General features: G+C 41.0%; 1 protein-coding gene across 1 annotated transcript; it reads left to right on the top strand.

The window, feature by feature from the left end:
* The first annotated feature begins 7904 nt into the window (after positions 1–7904).
* Positions 7905–13552, top strand: hpxa (hemopexin a). Its single transcript, XM_071907629.2, is given in 12 exon segments — positions 7905–7966; positions 8326–8345; positions 8584–8657; positions 8849–9010; positions 10116–10266; positions 10704–10920; positions 11853–11938; positions 12610–12715; positions 12717–12738; positions 12869–13024; positions 13174–13209; positions 13211–13552. Coding segments are annotated over 12 exon segments (1281 nt in total). The 3' UTR covers positions 13400–13552.
* Positions 13553–13876: the final 324 nt, after the last annotated feature.

Genomic DNA, 13876 nt, shown 5'->3' on the forward strand with positions numbered 1-13876 from the left:
TGTGGTAAATTTGGCATGTATATAATCTGCCAAACAGCTCGCATTTTAATAAAATCTCAACTTTTATATTAGGATCGCGTTCCCTGATGGATTTTTGAATTGATTTTGGCACGAGTTTCTCCTCCTTAAATGAACTCGCTACCTGCATCATTATATACTACCTGGGTAACTTATTACCACTTTTCTGAAAATGCAATGAACTCAAAGTAATAATCATAGCGGCATGTGCTTGAGGAGGGGCCAAGCCATGTGTCTTTTCATTTGTTGTTATTCAATTGCTGAACTATAGAGGTCAGCATTGAGGCAGAAATTACACATAGGCCCTTTAACAAGACTATGACACTTTATTAAATGTATTAGATTAACAGTTGTAACAAGCACCTTTCTTTCTTTTTGAAATCCATCAGTTACTTTTGGTTTGTACTAGCTCTCTAAGAACACAGGTGAAGGATTTGGGTTCATGAATTGCTGGCAGCATCAAATGTTCTTTTTTCGGGAGCGGTCTTGACATTATTGTGCTTTCTTTGTTTATATGAGAGTATAGCCTACTAATGGTCACCCAGTGAAGGTATTCATTTCTTTACCAGTAGGTGACTCTGAACACCACACTACTGTGGATCAAAGAGGCGATCTCCTGTAGTCCATGTTGAGTGAAACACCTGTAACTAGCATGGCTAACGGTTTTCAGTACTGGAGGGGACACATTTATTAGGCTACTCCCTCCCCGTCATAGGCATTAAAAATATAGGATAATAGCACATTTGCCCTCGGCAGGCAGATCAGGTTGGCCAACACATGATGCTATTTTGTTAGTTAGCTATCTAACTAGCAAATATACTAGTTAGCGAGTTAACTAGCTTCTAAGTCAGTAAACAGCCTTACCACTAATCCCAAGAGCTCTTCAGATCCCGACCGGTATGTCATGTTTCTTTTCAACATTTTTATAGAGGCGATGGTCTTTTTCAAATACTGCCGGGTTCCTCTGGAATCAACGCCATCACTGCAGAGAGTTACTGAATTCTCCCACCCCTTCTGTTGTAGAATCTTTATTTTGATTGTTTGAAAATGTCTTATCGATGTCTCTACATCCCAAAAAATCGCTCTGAGATTGAACGAAAAATCTAGTTATTTTTGGTTACTAATTATTATTACTAATTATAGTTAGGCCTATCGTTTTGGATGTTTTTATAGAATAGTTGTAGTGGGAACACAGAATTCTATTTACTTATAATAATGTATCTCTAGCCCAGGGGTGCCCAAAGTTTTCGGCTCTGTGGGCCAAAATGTAATCTCACCAGTGAACCGTGGGCCAAAATATATAAGCATGTTATGATCATTTTGAAATGCAAACTTTCATATAATTGTTATCAATATTCTTTTCTCAATGACCTCTATACAACAGTTCTCCCAGTGTCCCAAACAAGTTCTTGTGTTTATTTATTTTATTTAAAAATGTTTGATACAACTGACTATGTAGGCCTACTCTACCGTATTTGTTAAAAAGAAAACACATTCGCTCTAAAAACAAACAAACAAAAAAAACTAAATAATAATAATAACTTAATAAAAGCTGCCTGAGCTTGAAAAAACAACTGTAACCAGTTACCAAATTATTGTAAATTGGCCAAACTAAAGATGTGTATGTTTTTAAACATAAATTTAACCAGCTAAGTCCATAGAGAGGGGGGAGGGGGGGGGCTTACAGGCCCACAGCGAGTGTTCACTTCAAATTCAATTCAGTAATTCCACTAATGTTACTTAAAGGAATAGTTCACCCAAAAATTGTGTCATCATCTACTCACCCTCATGCCAAATGAAACACAAGTGAAATTTGTTAGTCCATATAACACACAGTAGCAGCCTTCTCCAAAACAACTGAAGTCAATGGGGACCTGTTGACCTTTAGAGTTCCAAAACAAAAACAGCCAAACAATCACACTGTGAATAGAAAGACCTATACACCATTATTTGTTGCAAATCAATCAGCTGTAGTTAAGATTTGCACTAAATTATGGTGTAAATATAGGTCTCTTTGGAACTCTGAAGAACTGGTCCAGCAATCTCTACGAACCAGCAGTCCCTTAAAATAACCTTACACAGGGCCGGCGCTCCCTGAATAGGCAACTGCCTAGGGCCTCACGCAGCCTTTATTTTTTATTTTTTCTACAGTCGAAAAAAAAACCCAGTTCTTATTGGCTAAGTGACGTGCCAGTGATCATAAAACCAATCAAAAGCATTGATTCTGTGGAGGAGGGGAGGGCCGGTGACAATTACAAGCGCACCCTAAGTCAAGTGCAAGAGCAACGTTACTGGTGATGATGCAGTATGGCTCCGCCAAAGAGAAAGCAACCCTCGGGGGCTGCAAAGAGAAAATTTAAATAGCCACACCAAGAAACCACAGCGCGAGAGTCAGGTATGCGTTTTAAAACCCCTTGCACCCCGACTTTCCCCTTAAATTCCCCCTTAAGTAGCTTGAAAGTTAGAAAAAACATTTTTTCCATATTGTACGGCAATGCCATATCCATATTCTGTATCTGCTAGTTCCAATGCTTTCTTGAAGCTCTGCTGATATTGAGTGAATATTCAAATACAAGATGCCATGTTTTTATGGCTGCGCCATTACATCAAATGGAAAAAATGTAGATGTTTGTGCATCATTTTATACACGTTTCCCTGTAATTGAGCATGACATATTTGGTAGCCTATCTTTGGAAACCATGGGATCTTGACTAGAATTTAAAAGAAAGGTCTGTGGGTCTGAACAAAGCTTGGGTGCGCAACATAAGTTTGTAATGATGGTCCCGCCGGTGGAACCGGTGGGGTTTTAACAGTTAACCATTGTAGTGGCATTTCAAATAATTTTGCATTTACACTAATTTAGTTGCTTCATCTGCAGATAAGTGGTAGCAGCTGCAGTTAACACTACTAGCAATAGACATTAGTTCCCTTGCTATGCAGTGTAGGCTAATAACAGGAGATTTGTTTAGCTAGACAGCAAAATATTCAGTCACTAAATTTAGTCCAGGGAAGTTGGGCTGGAAGTCTTTTATGAGATAGTAACGAAAATAGATGCGAATTTGAGATGGTTCTTGGCAGTTGAAAGTTTAGTGAGGTTTAAGTGATTGTACTATTGTGTTTTTTGACCACATGTGTAGGTCAGAATAATGCAGCCTTGTTCAATGAGATGTCATTGTAATTTAAGTTGTAATAGTAAAATTTGTTTTCTGTTCATATTTTACTGGATTCTACAGTATTGAAATGGACCCAGCAGAATTTCAGCATCTGTGCGCACTGGTTGACAAACAGGGAACTGCACTGAACCACCATCAAAGGGAAATGGCTACCGTCAGCCATAACCTCCAACAGTGTGGATAACCTGGCCGCCCAGATGCAGCAACTCCAGGCGCCTGAACCACCTGTTCAGTTACCGACTAAGGAGCCTCCCGGCCATTACAGCGGTGAGCCTGGTCAGTCTCTGATTATGCCATAGATTTTCGCACGTTGGCTGCTAATTGTTCCTGGAATGCTGGTCAGTATGACACTTTCTTGAATGGATTGTCGGACACTATACAGGATGAACTAGCTACCAGGGAGCTTCCCAGGTCACTCGAAGCCCTCATTGATCTTGCCGTTCATATTGACGTTCGTCTGACTCTGTGCCAGCGGGAAAGACTAATCAGCAGAACCCAGTCTCTCTCATAGAATGTCACTGCTCAACCCAAGGATCACGGTGGCTGAATCCACCATTTCCCCCACAGACACCGAGCTGATGCAACTAGACCACACCCGTCTCTCTCTGGTGGAACGACAGCGACACATCTCCACGCATCTCCACTAAAGAAACCCTTCGGCCCAAGCCTTTGTCCGCCGGTGCCATTGGACATGGCCCTGTGCCCGTGCTCAGCTGCTGGCCAACTCAGCCCGCCAGAAGCGGCCGACCACCGTCGCGCCGCTGCGCCCCGGTACCGGGTGGGACAGAGGGTGTGGCTGTCTACTAGGGACCTTCCCCTACGTGTGGACTCCCAGAAGCTGGCTCCCAGGTTCGTTGGCCCATTTCCTGTGTCAAAAGTTTTAAATTAACCCCTCTGCTGTGTGCCTACAGCTCCCCAGAAACCTCAGAAAGATTCACCTGACCATCCACGTCTCCTGCGTCAAACCCGTTCGGACCAGCACACTTGCCCCGCCCTCCAGCCGGCCGGGGGCTTCAGTACCTCGTGGACTGGGAGCGCTACAGCCCAGAAGAAAGGTGCTGGGTTCCTGCCTGGGACATCCTTGACCGCTCTCATCAGAGAGTTTCACCGCCTCCACCCTGACCAACCCAAGAGGATGCCTGGTGCCTAATCCTCCCAGTAAAGTTGCTGCTTTTACTCTCTTCTGCCTGTAATTCTGCACTCGAGTCCTTCCTGACCTGTGACAGGTTTGGTTTCATAGTGGATAGCCTTTGTTTTTTGACCATTGTTTTAGATTCTGGTCGTTGCTTGTCAACCAACAAATATTATGCTGACAATATTTCTACCCATGCTTATGATGTGGGCTTGAAGCACTTTGGATTTGGAAAAGTTGTGCTGCTAAACACCTTCCTAAATCCAGGCCTGTATAACCCGACAAACACAAGCAGTTTAAAGCAGGAGGGAGACACCAAGTCGAAGGCGGAGATCTCATTATTTCAGTGTGCTTATTACTGTCGGGTGTATGGCGCTCCTTTTGTGTCACAAGGAGGTGAGACTTTCTGGCCCAGCAGATAAACTGAGCTCACACACGTGAATGCGTGCGTGTGAATTACATAGTCATTTTCAATGGAGACGTACATGCAAAACGCGTCACGTCGTGGACGAATACATGGGATTCAGGTGTAGCTATTGCTTACATGTTAAAGAACTTTCCACTGAGCACTTGACCTGATTTCAACGTTGCATCTATTCGATATCTGGAGTACAGATGCGTTCCTTCACAGTTATGTGTCCTGGGCTACACCATCTGGAGTTAACAAAGATGGCTAAACCTTTCTTCTTACTGCTTTGTTTCTCCCTGTCCGCCCGCACTAGCGTGAAGCCAGCTAGTTCAACCGAACAGTCTGGTATGTTCCCATTCAGCGATGTCTCCGTGAAGCACAACACTCTGCTCTCCCGGTACTGACGTTGACTGCTCACCAGGGCTGAGAGTTCGTCCATCTTGTTGGCCAGCGATCTCATGTTCCCCATTACCAACAATGGAAGGCAAGGTTTGAATCTCCTATTCCTCTCCCTCTTGTTCCTCACCCTCACACCGGCTCTCGTTCCCCGTCTGTGTCTCCTTAGCTCCGCTAGTATTCCTGCTGGCGGAGCGGCTGCTTTAGCCTGAAGCGCAAGAAGCGCCTCTTGCGTATAGACAAGCAATGTCTGTCCGTCTGCTGTCTGGCTACAACTTTGTAGATAAATTACTAGCACTAAGTGTAGAGCTAGAAATGTTGAAAAAGTTGAGTAGTGCAAGACAATTCAAAGGTAGTGCAAAAAGATAGCAAAAAAGTAGCAAAACTAGAGAGAAATGGCTCTGTCACTGGCTCAGTGTTTTAACTGGCAGATCTCTGCAAATAAAGATTATAAAAATATACCTAGTCCTATACATTACTGTTTAAAAAGCTTGGTGCTCTCTGGTTTCTCCTGTTGACCTTCACTTGCTGAGTTGTGGTTTCCACTCAGTTACTTGCCATGTCATCCTACAGAAAAGTGAAAATAAGATAGGCTAAATATTATTTTTACAGACCCTATCATCTACCGACAAGCTTTTTAACCTGTCTAGGCTAACATTAGCTAGGGCTACTTTACGTTAGAAAGCAAGCTGTGAAGATTAAACAACCTTATAATGTAGCTTATTCAAACCTACGGTCAGACAAGAAAGTTAAGACCGGTAAATGTAAGGCTTACTGTACTCTGAAATGGAGCTCCGTCCTGTCTGGAAATCACAACCTGTCCTGTCCACCCCTCCACAGCTCTTACTTCTTTTCTGGACTGACAAACTAAAAGCAAAAAGGAAAAATGCACATCGATCTTTCCTTTTCTGTGGTGTCAACTCATGCAAAAAGCAGTAAAATCGTTTTTTTATTTATTGCACTTAAATAAGTAAAACGATTGATACGAAGGTACACGCATTATCTTACTAACGCTACTGTCTCATTGTTTCAGTGTTAGCATAACAGTGTGGCGGACTCTATAGACATTATTCACCATAATCTGTGGTTTGGGTATGTTTAACACACAGTTATATTGTGTGCTTCTCAGGGTTAAGGAGACACGGTCCCTTTAAGAAAGTCTGGTTTTCTGAGTCTGACGTCTGCTCGACGTATGTTGTGTTTTTGAGCGCGAAGGAAATTGTCTTGCTCTGTGGTTAAAATAAATGACACACGAGTTGGTGTAGTCAACTAGAGAAGTTGTCCGTCTCAACTTTCCTGCCACTTCTACAACAGTACTTTCTTTGCTAATGTTTTGTTCTTCGCTACTGTGCATGCTTTGTGTGTGACTAATTTTTCTTGACTAACCAAATTGCTTATTCTCTATATTATATATGTCTTGTCTTCCCTGCTTTTATTGATTTTTAATTGTTTGCATGAGAACCTAATCAGTATTCATGAATATGCCATGTAGCTATAATAAAGCTGGTGTTCAGGCGATATGAATGTGTATAAAATGGAATTCATGTGTTACCTTCTATTATGAATGCATTTGACCAGTCTCGACAAAGCCTTCGGTTTTAACATAAAAAGTGACAGGTTTGTTTAGTTGCATTTTCTCTTCATTAGGTTCACCAGGACACTTCTTTGAAATATGGCTGCTCTTTTCCACACCCTCTTGTATCACCCTTACACTAAGTTTCAATGTTTCATCTTTCATTTCTTTTGATAATTCAGATGGCAAAGAATTTCTAAATGGCACCTCTTACTGTAAGCATTGTGTAAGCCTTCAAACAATAGAAAATAGAGCACTTGCAGGATTATATATCATTGCAATAGCTCAGCCTGTCCAAAACTCTTCTGTCTGGTGTTTTCTATTTGTCCAAACTGTTTGGCAAATGCAAGTAAACCTGATGTGCATACTTTCAATTGCACTGATAATGACAGTATTAGATACAACCCACTGTGCTCTGTTAATGTTCACCATACGAATAGTAGACAACACTGATATAAAGGGTTGTCAAGTACAATGGTCAGCAGTTTTTTTTTGTTGTTTTTTTTTGGTGCACTGGGTTTGTTAGCTTTCAAGGTCATGGGTGCAGATCCACCTACAGTATGATGACTCTTCTGGAATATTCTGTTGCCCAGAGAAGACACATATCAAACAAACAAAACTTCTATGGCCACTTTTTAAATGTAAAAAAATCAGATTTCATTAGATTCTGTTCTAAATCTAAGGTTCCTAAACTTGGAAAAGGGGAAATCACTGTGCACTGCAACATTCCACATTCATTTCTATAAATCACCTCAGCTAAAATCAGCAGACACTTTATTTGATAACAAATTAAATTAATTTTGCCCAAACATGCAGTTTGTTTTAGTTTGAATTAGATGAATATATGATAAAGTATGCATAAGTAAACATGTATTTTACACTAGTACCTACTGTCATCTGAGTGACCTAAGGTACACATCTATTGATTAGATTTCTTGGTTAAGAGGGAAACCTGTTGAATTCTATGAAACAGTGCTGCCCCATGTTTCACCTTGGAACGGTAGCTGGTCTAAGCAGTCTGTTAGATTCCGTCTGAGGGACAGCGCGCGTTGTCCGCTCCTCCTCTTTTGATGCCTACTATGACGCAGCCCATGCAAACTGGAGTATAAATGGCTGCTGTAGCAGTAGGCTTGGTAGCTTTTACCCAGCTCTGCTCCCTTTCCAGACCTCTCCAGTCTCACCTGGACCAGAGGACTGCTTACCATGAAGCTGCTCTCCCATACTCTGTGTCTGTGTTTGTGCCTGGCCCTCAGCCTTGCTGCCCCGTAAGTATGCTTGCACTTAACATATAGCCTTAAGCCTCATTAAAATGAACTTCCTCTTGATGTTTATATACACATCAAGAGGATGTGTGAATATATACACACACATCCTCTTTTCTTTTCTATGTAAAAATGCTCTGATAATTTTGGATGCCACTAAAGTTGTAATTACATTCTCAAAGTATGAGTGAATAAAAGTTATTTTCTTGATATTATCTTTTCCACTGCATTTTGTAATGCATCTAAAAATGTAAATGTCAAGAAGCTTATATTTTCCGCCATGTAATAACAATATATGAAATGATTTTCTTTTTCTCTCTTTTCTCTTTTTTTCTCTTTTTCTCTTTTTTCTTTTTCTCCAGGCATCATGAAGATGCAACAGGTGAGTTGTGGAAAAAAAAAAACAGGTGAAAAGGATAGTCAACAACTCAGAACTTGCTAGTGGTTTGTCCCATTATGTAAGATTTGTTTGACATCATGGCCTCTAGAGAGCCATAAAGCACAACTTTAGTGCTGCAATTTTTAAAGAGTATCACCTTTAACATGTGATCTATTGTGAGCTATTAATTCATTTAGATTCTCATCTAATCATTCTCATGATCACACTAAACATGCTGGAGCTGTCATCGACCATTGTGACGGGACTGAGATGGATGCTGTGGCTGTAAACGATGAGGGAATCCCATACTTTTTTTGCACATTGAAGAATCATAGGTAGGGCTCATCAACAGACCTATTTCAGCTCAATTCATTTGATTATTCTTGCAAGGGGCAGTTGCTCGCAATATGTCATTATGGTTCTGTCCTAAAAATAAACCTAAATCTCAGGAAATTAGATTGTCTAGTGTTTAGTATTCTATCTTTTTTAAGTTTGTGTATTTCCTGTCAGGTGACCATCTCTTTAAGGGCTTCCATGGCAAAGCAGAGCTGTCCAACGAGTCCTTCTCTGAGCTGGATGACCATCACCACATAGGCCACGTAGATGCTGCTTTCCGCATGCACTATGAGGACAACCCCTCCGACCACGATCACATGTTCTTCTTCTTGGTACAGTCCATTCTTTGACTCCTCCAATTCCCTCTCAAAAATAATTATTCTATTATTATATTAATTATTATTATAATATGAAGTTGTTAAGGAATTCTAAAACTTAATTTAATTTAATCTCCTTCCTCTCTAAAATATCTTGTAGTCTGTATTGTAAAGTATCTCACTCAAAATGTAGCTTTCTTATCTCTCACCATGGCTACCCTGTTTATAAAACCATCAGTTTCTTCTGCACTACCTCTTTACTTTAATTCTGCTGCTTTCTCACTTTCATTTCTGCACTATACCACCACACACTGTCCCCTCTGACCATGTGTTTCTGTATTAATTCTGTATAGAGGTGGGGACTCGAGTCACATGACTTGGACTCAAGTCAGACCCGAGTCACAATTTTCATTGCTTGAGACTTGACTTGATGCATAAAGAGAATACTTGAGACTTGACTTGAAAGTTAAGTGATTGAAAGTGATGAGATTTGTTCCACCAGACAACTGAATTTAAATTCTGTTTTCTGAATTTGTATGAAATGATTGAATTTATTGAAGTTGAAAGTGATTATAGAAAGCAAACTCATGATGCACTTACCAGGTTATTAAAACCATATTGCATTGAAAAGTCCTAGATATTTAGATTTCTTTAAGATATTAAATTGATACTGGACTCTTGATTTGTTCTGACTTAACTTGGTGTTCTACATTTAGACTTGAGAGTTGACATTAATGACATGGACTTGACTTGAACTTGACTTGGTGTTCTACATTTAGACTTGGGACTTGACATTAATGACATGGATTTGACTCGGAATTGACTTGGTAATCTACATTTAGACTTGAGACTTGACTTGAGACTTGTGCCTCAAGACTTGAGACTGACTTGGGACTTGAGCAAAGTTGACTTGGTCACACCTCTGATTCTGTATAAAACTTTCAATATATATTTGATCTTTGTATGTTTTAACCATGTAGACTGTGCATATTGCATATAGCACAAACTGTTTTGTTTTATTATGCACCAACTCACCATGGAAAATTCTTAGTACATAAATATACGTGCGTAAATATACCTGGCAATTTAAACTGATACTGATGGTGATTCTTTGATGCAGGACCACAAGGTGTTCAGCTACTACCAACACAAGCTGGAGGAGGGCTACCCCAAGGACATCTCGGAGGTCTTCCCTGGAATCCCCAACCACCTGGACGCTGCTGTGTGTCCCAAGCCAGAGTGTGAAGAAGACTCCGTCATCTTCTTCAAGGGTTGGTGCACATCCTTGAGTTATTCACCTCATTGCAAGGAAACCTGAACAAAGTCTTGAAATGGATAATATTCTTACATACTTTGATGTTTTACAAGGCTAAAGAGTTAGGCCTTTCCTTTACCACAACACATGAGGATTTTTATATATGCAATGTGTAGCCCTAATTATCTCACGCATATGCTATTGATGGTGTAATTTATCGCTGTCAATTTCTGTATATTCTGACCATGTATATTGTATATATTGTTGTTTGTGTATATTGTGTGGAATCTCTGGACTATGAAATCTCTGGACCGTGTACAAATATGTCTGTATAGGTCAGCAATTTGTCTGTATTTGTGTCGAGCGGCCCAACACATCAATCCTGTTTCTTAGTATATAAAACTACCTGAAGAATACATTTCAAATCTACATCATCTGTCATTTTCTCTAAAGGAGATGACATCTACCACTACAACGTCAGGACAAAGGCAGTGGATGAGAAGGAATTCAAAACCATGCCAAACTGCACCTCTGCTTTCCCCTTCATGGAGCACTACTATTGCTTCCATGGACACCAGTTCTCCAAGTTTGACCCCAAGACCGGTGAGGTGGATGGCAAGTACCCCAAGGAGGCCCGTGACTACTTCATGAGGTGCTCCAAGTTTGGTGAGTGATGAAAGGACAATCATGTGTATGTGTAGGTGTGTTGTGTGTGTGTGCATGTGTACCTTTGTGCTTGTGTGTATCTTAAACAAAAAAAATCTGAAACCCAGTTTCAAGGCATTATGTGTATCATTTTTAGCAATCAATATATCATTGTCAAACTAATTGTGATAACATGGTGTAATTACTGTAAACAAATTATGGTGGGCATGATTTGTAGCCTCTATCTAAGATAAGATAACATATACTTTTATTGTCACCTACTCAACATAGCATCACAACAAAACAAAACAAAAAACAAAAACAAAAAAAAACACAAGCGACAGAACCAGATTGCCTACCTTATATTATATTGCACACCCCTATGGCTAACAACCTGTCCTATCTGTTGGCGTTGAGAGCCTTGATGGACATAGGCAGGAAAGAGTGCTTATAACGGTTTAGCCTGCACTGAGGGACCCTGTATCCTTTACCACAAAGCAAAAGATGATACTCGAGGTGGAAAATGTGAGTTGGGTCAGACACTAACCCCACCCCAGTCGTATTGTTAGTGACAGTGTTTCTCCAAATTAAGACCACCTTTTCCATAAGCTCCGATGCTTCCTGTCCCCCTCCCCCTCCCTGAGGATAAACATGTCGGAAGTGATTTTTCCAGCGGCCTTTTACTCCTTCCATCATCTGCCTTTGCCAAAAACTATGAAAGCTTTAGCTCCGCTTGCACTGGAAGAACAGCGCCCTCTTCCTGTTTTGTGCTACAAAGCAATCTAGCAGATTTCCCGCCAAATCGACACACAATGTAAAATGCAGTGTAGAGGCGATGGTCTTATTTGTTTACACTAATTATACTTATGTCTCAAAATTAATTTGGTGATGATTTATTGATATGAGAAACCAAACCTTAACCAAACCTCATGCACTTTGCTCTCCAGGTGATGACAGCGACCATGTGGAGAGAGAGTGCTGCAGTCGTGTTCACCTGGATGCCATCACATCTGACAATGCTGGGAACCTCTATGCCTTCAGAGGTGAGATCTGACAAGACACCAATACTTCCAAACAATGGTTCTCCATTGGTTTTGCATTGGGCTTTTACTTTGGCCCAATATAGTAGATAACACAGATCTCAGTGGTTCTTTGTCTGTTAGCCTGTCAGAATGTCTCACAAGTGTGCCGTTCATGTACTGTATTCACTGCAGTATCAAACATCAAGCACATTCTGTAAGCAGAGAGCCTGTGAGTTAATCTAAAACAACCATTCTCCACAGATGAAGATTCTGAATCTTCATCATCATGCCACCAACATCAGAAAAGCTCTCACCGGTATAGGTACCTGTATATTTTAGACATTTAAGACATTGTTACATCCTTATTTTACCAAAACAATGCCATAGACAAAACTCTTCTTCTACCAGCCACGGCGGCTTGTCGTATCCAGAATTCATTCACCACTTTTACTGTTTCGCCAGATAAATAGATAGAATTGATGAATAGGATGAAAACATTGTTTTCATAGGCTATGAAAAAACTATTTTCATAGGCTGAAGTGGCTGAAGAGGCGGAATAGTAAGCTTTGCAGGCACAGGTGAAATGTTTTAGCATTTCATGTGTTCATGAACATTTCATTTTGTGTTAATATTCCACTCTGGCTACAATTTGGTATTTTGCCGCGTCTATAATTCATTCTATTTTCTCTCAGGCCACCATTTAATTCGCAAAGATCAGGGCAATGACACACTAACATCCGACACGGTCGAGAGTGCTTTCAAGGAGCTGCACAGTGAGGTGGATGCTGTATCATCTGCTGGATCACCTTTACATGATCAAGGTAAGCTACAGAAGCATACATGTGCGCGCGCACACACACACACACACACACACACACACAGACACACACACACAGACACTCATATAGATCCTGTCAGCACTTTTCTTATGGCAAAAACCCCTTTCCTCAGGATGAGCAGATATTTGTTTACAAAGTTGATGAGTCCCACACCCACCTAGAGGGTTTCCCTCAGCCTGTGAAGGAGGAGCTGGGCATTGAGTGTCCTATTGATGCTGCATTCACCTGCCAGGATAGTGACATCACTTACATCATCAAAGGTAAATAGGTAGTCAACACCTAAAATAACACACAACTCCTACTGATAGCATAAAAGGCACTGACGCAAGAGGGGCACGCTCTATGAGCTTCCCATAATTGATAAATAGAAAACAACCTCTAATCATATCTCCTTCTGCCTGCTGTCCTCCTGGTCAGAATGTCTACGATGTGGACATGTAGGCCACACCCAAGCATGGCAAGCAATGAGCACCCATTTGGTCCTTTCAAGAAGGTTGATGCTGCCATGTGTGGTCCCGAGGGTGTTAAGGTGGTTGTGGGCAACCACTTCTACCAGTTTGATAGCCCCATGGTGATGATTTCTGGCAAGGCCCTGTCCAAGCAGCACAGGGTTTCCCTGGAGCTCTTCGGCTGTGACCACTAGAGGCTTGACGGGGTTGACAGTGAAGAATGTTGCATACAACACTATGAAATGTAGTTAGAACAACAACAGCACCAACAACATCATGCAAGAGGCCCCCAACATCAAGTCACAGAGTCTTTGACTACATGTGCTCACAAAGCACATTGCAGTGTTTTCCTGGTAGTTGTCCTTCTGTCTCCTAACCTCCGATTTACTATCTCTCCCTTTTCTTTCTTTTTGGATTACTTGACCTTAAGTGTGCTGTGAAGAGGTTAAAGGGCATTACACATTTTCTCTGTGATTAATTTTATGCAGTGTTGTGAATAAAGATATATGACAACACACAACACAGGTTGTCTTTTACTGTATCTTTTTCAACAAATATAGTTGGTGTTTAGGTCTGTAGTTAGGGTGGACTATATTGCCAAGTTAAGGCTGTCATTGTGTTAGCCCCTACAACAGGGGGCTGGCTAGGAGGGACACTGAGAGGGTTATTTT

This window comes from Centroberyx gerrardi, chromosome 10, assembly GCF_048128805.1.
Source record: "Centroberyx gerrardi isolate f3 chromosome 10, fCenGer3.hap1.cur.20231027, whole genome shotgun sequence".
Taxonomy (NCBI): domain Eukaryota; kingdom Metazoa; phylum Chordata; class Actinopteri; order Beryciformes; family Berycidae; genus Centroberyx; species Centroberyx gerrardi.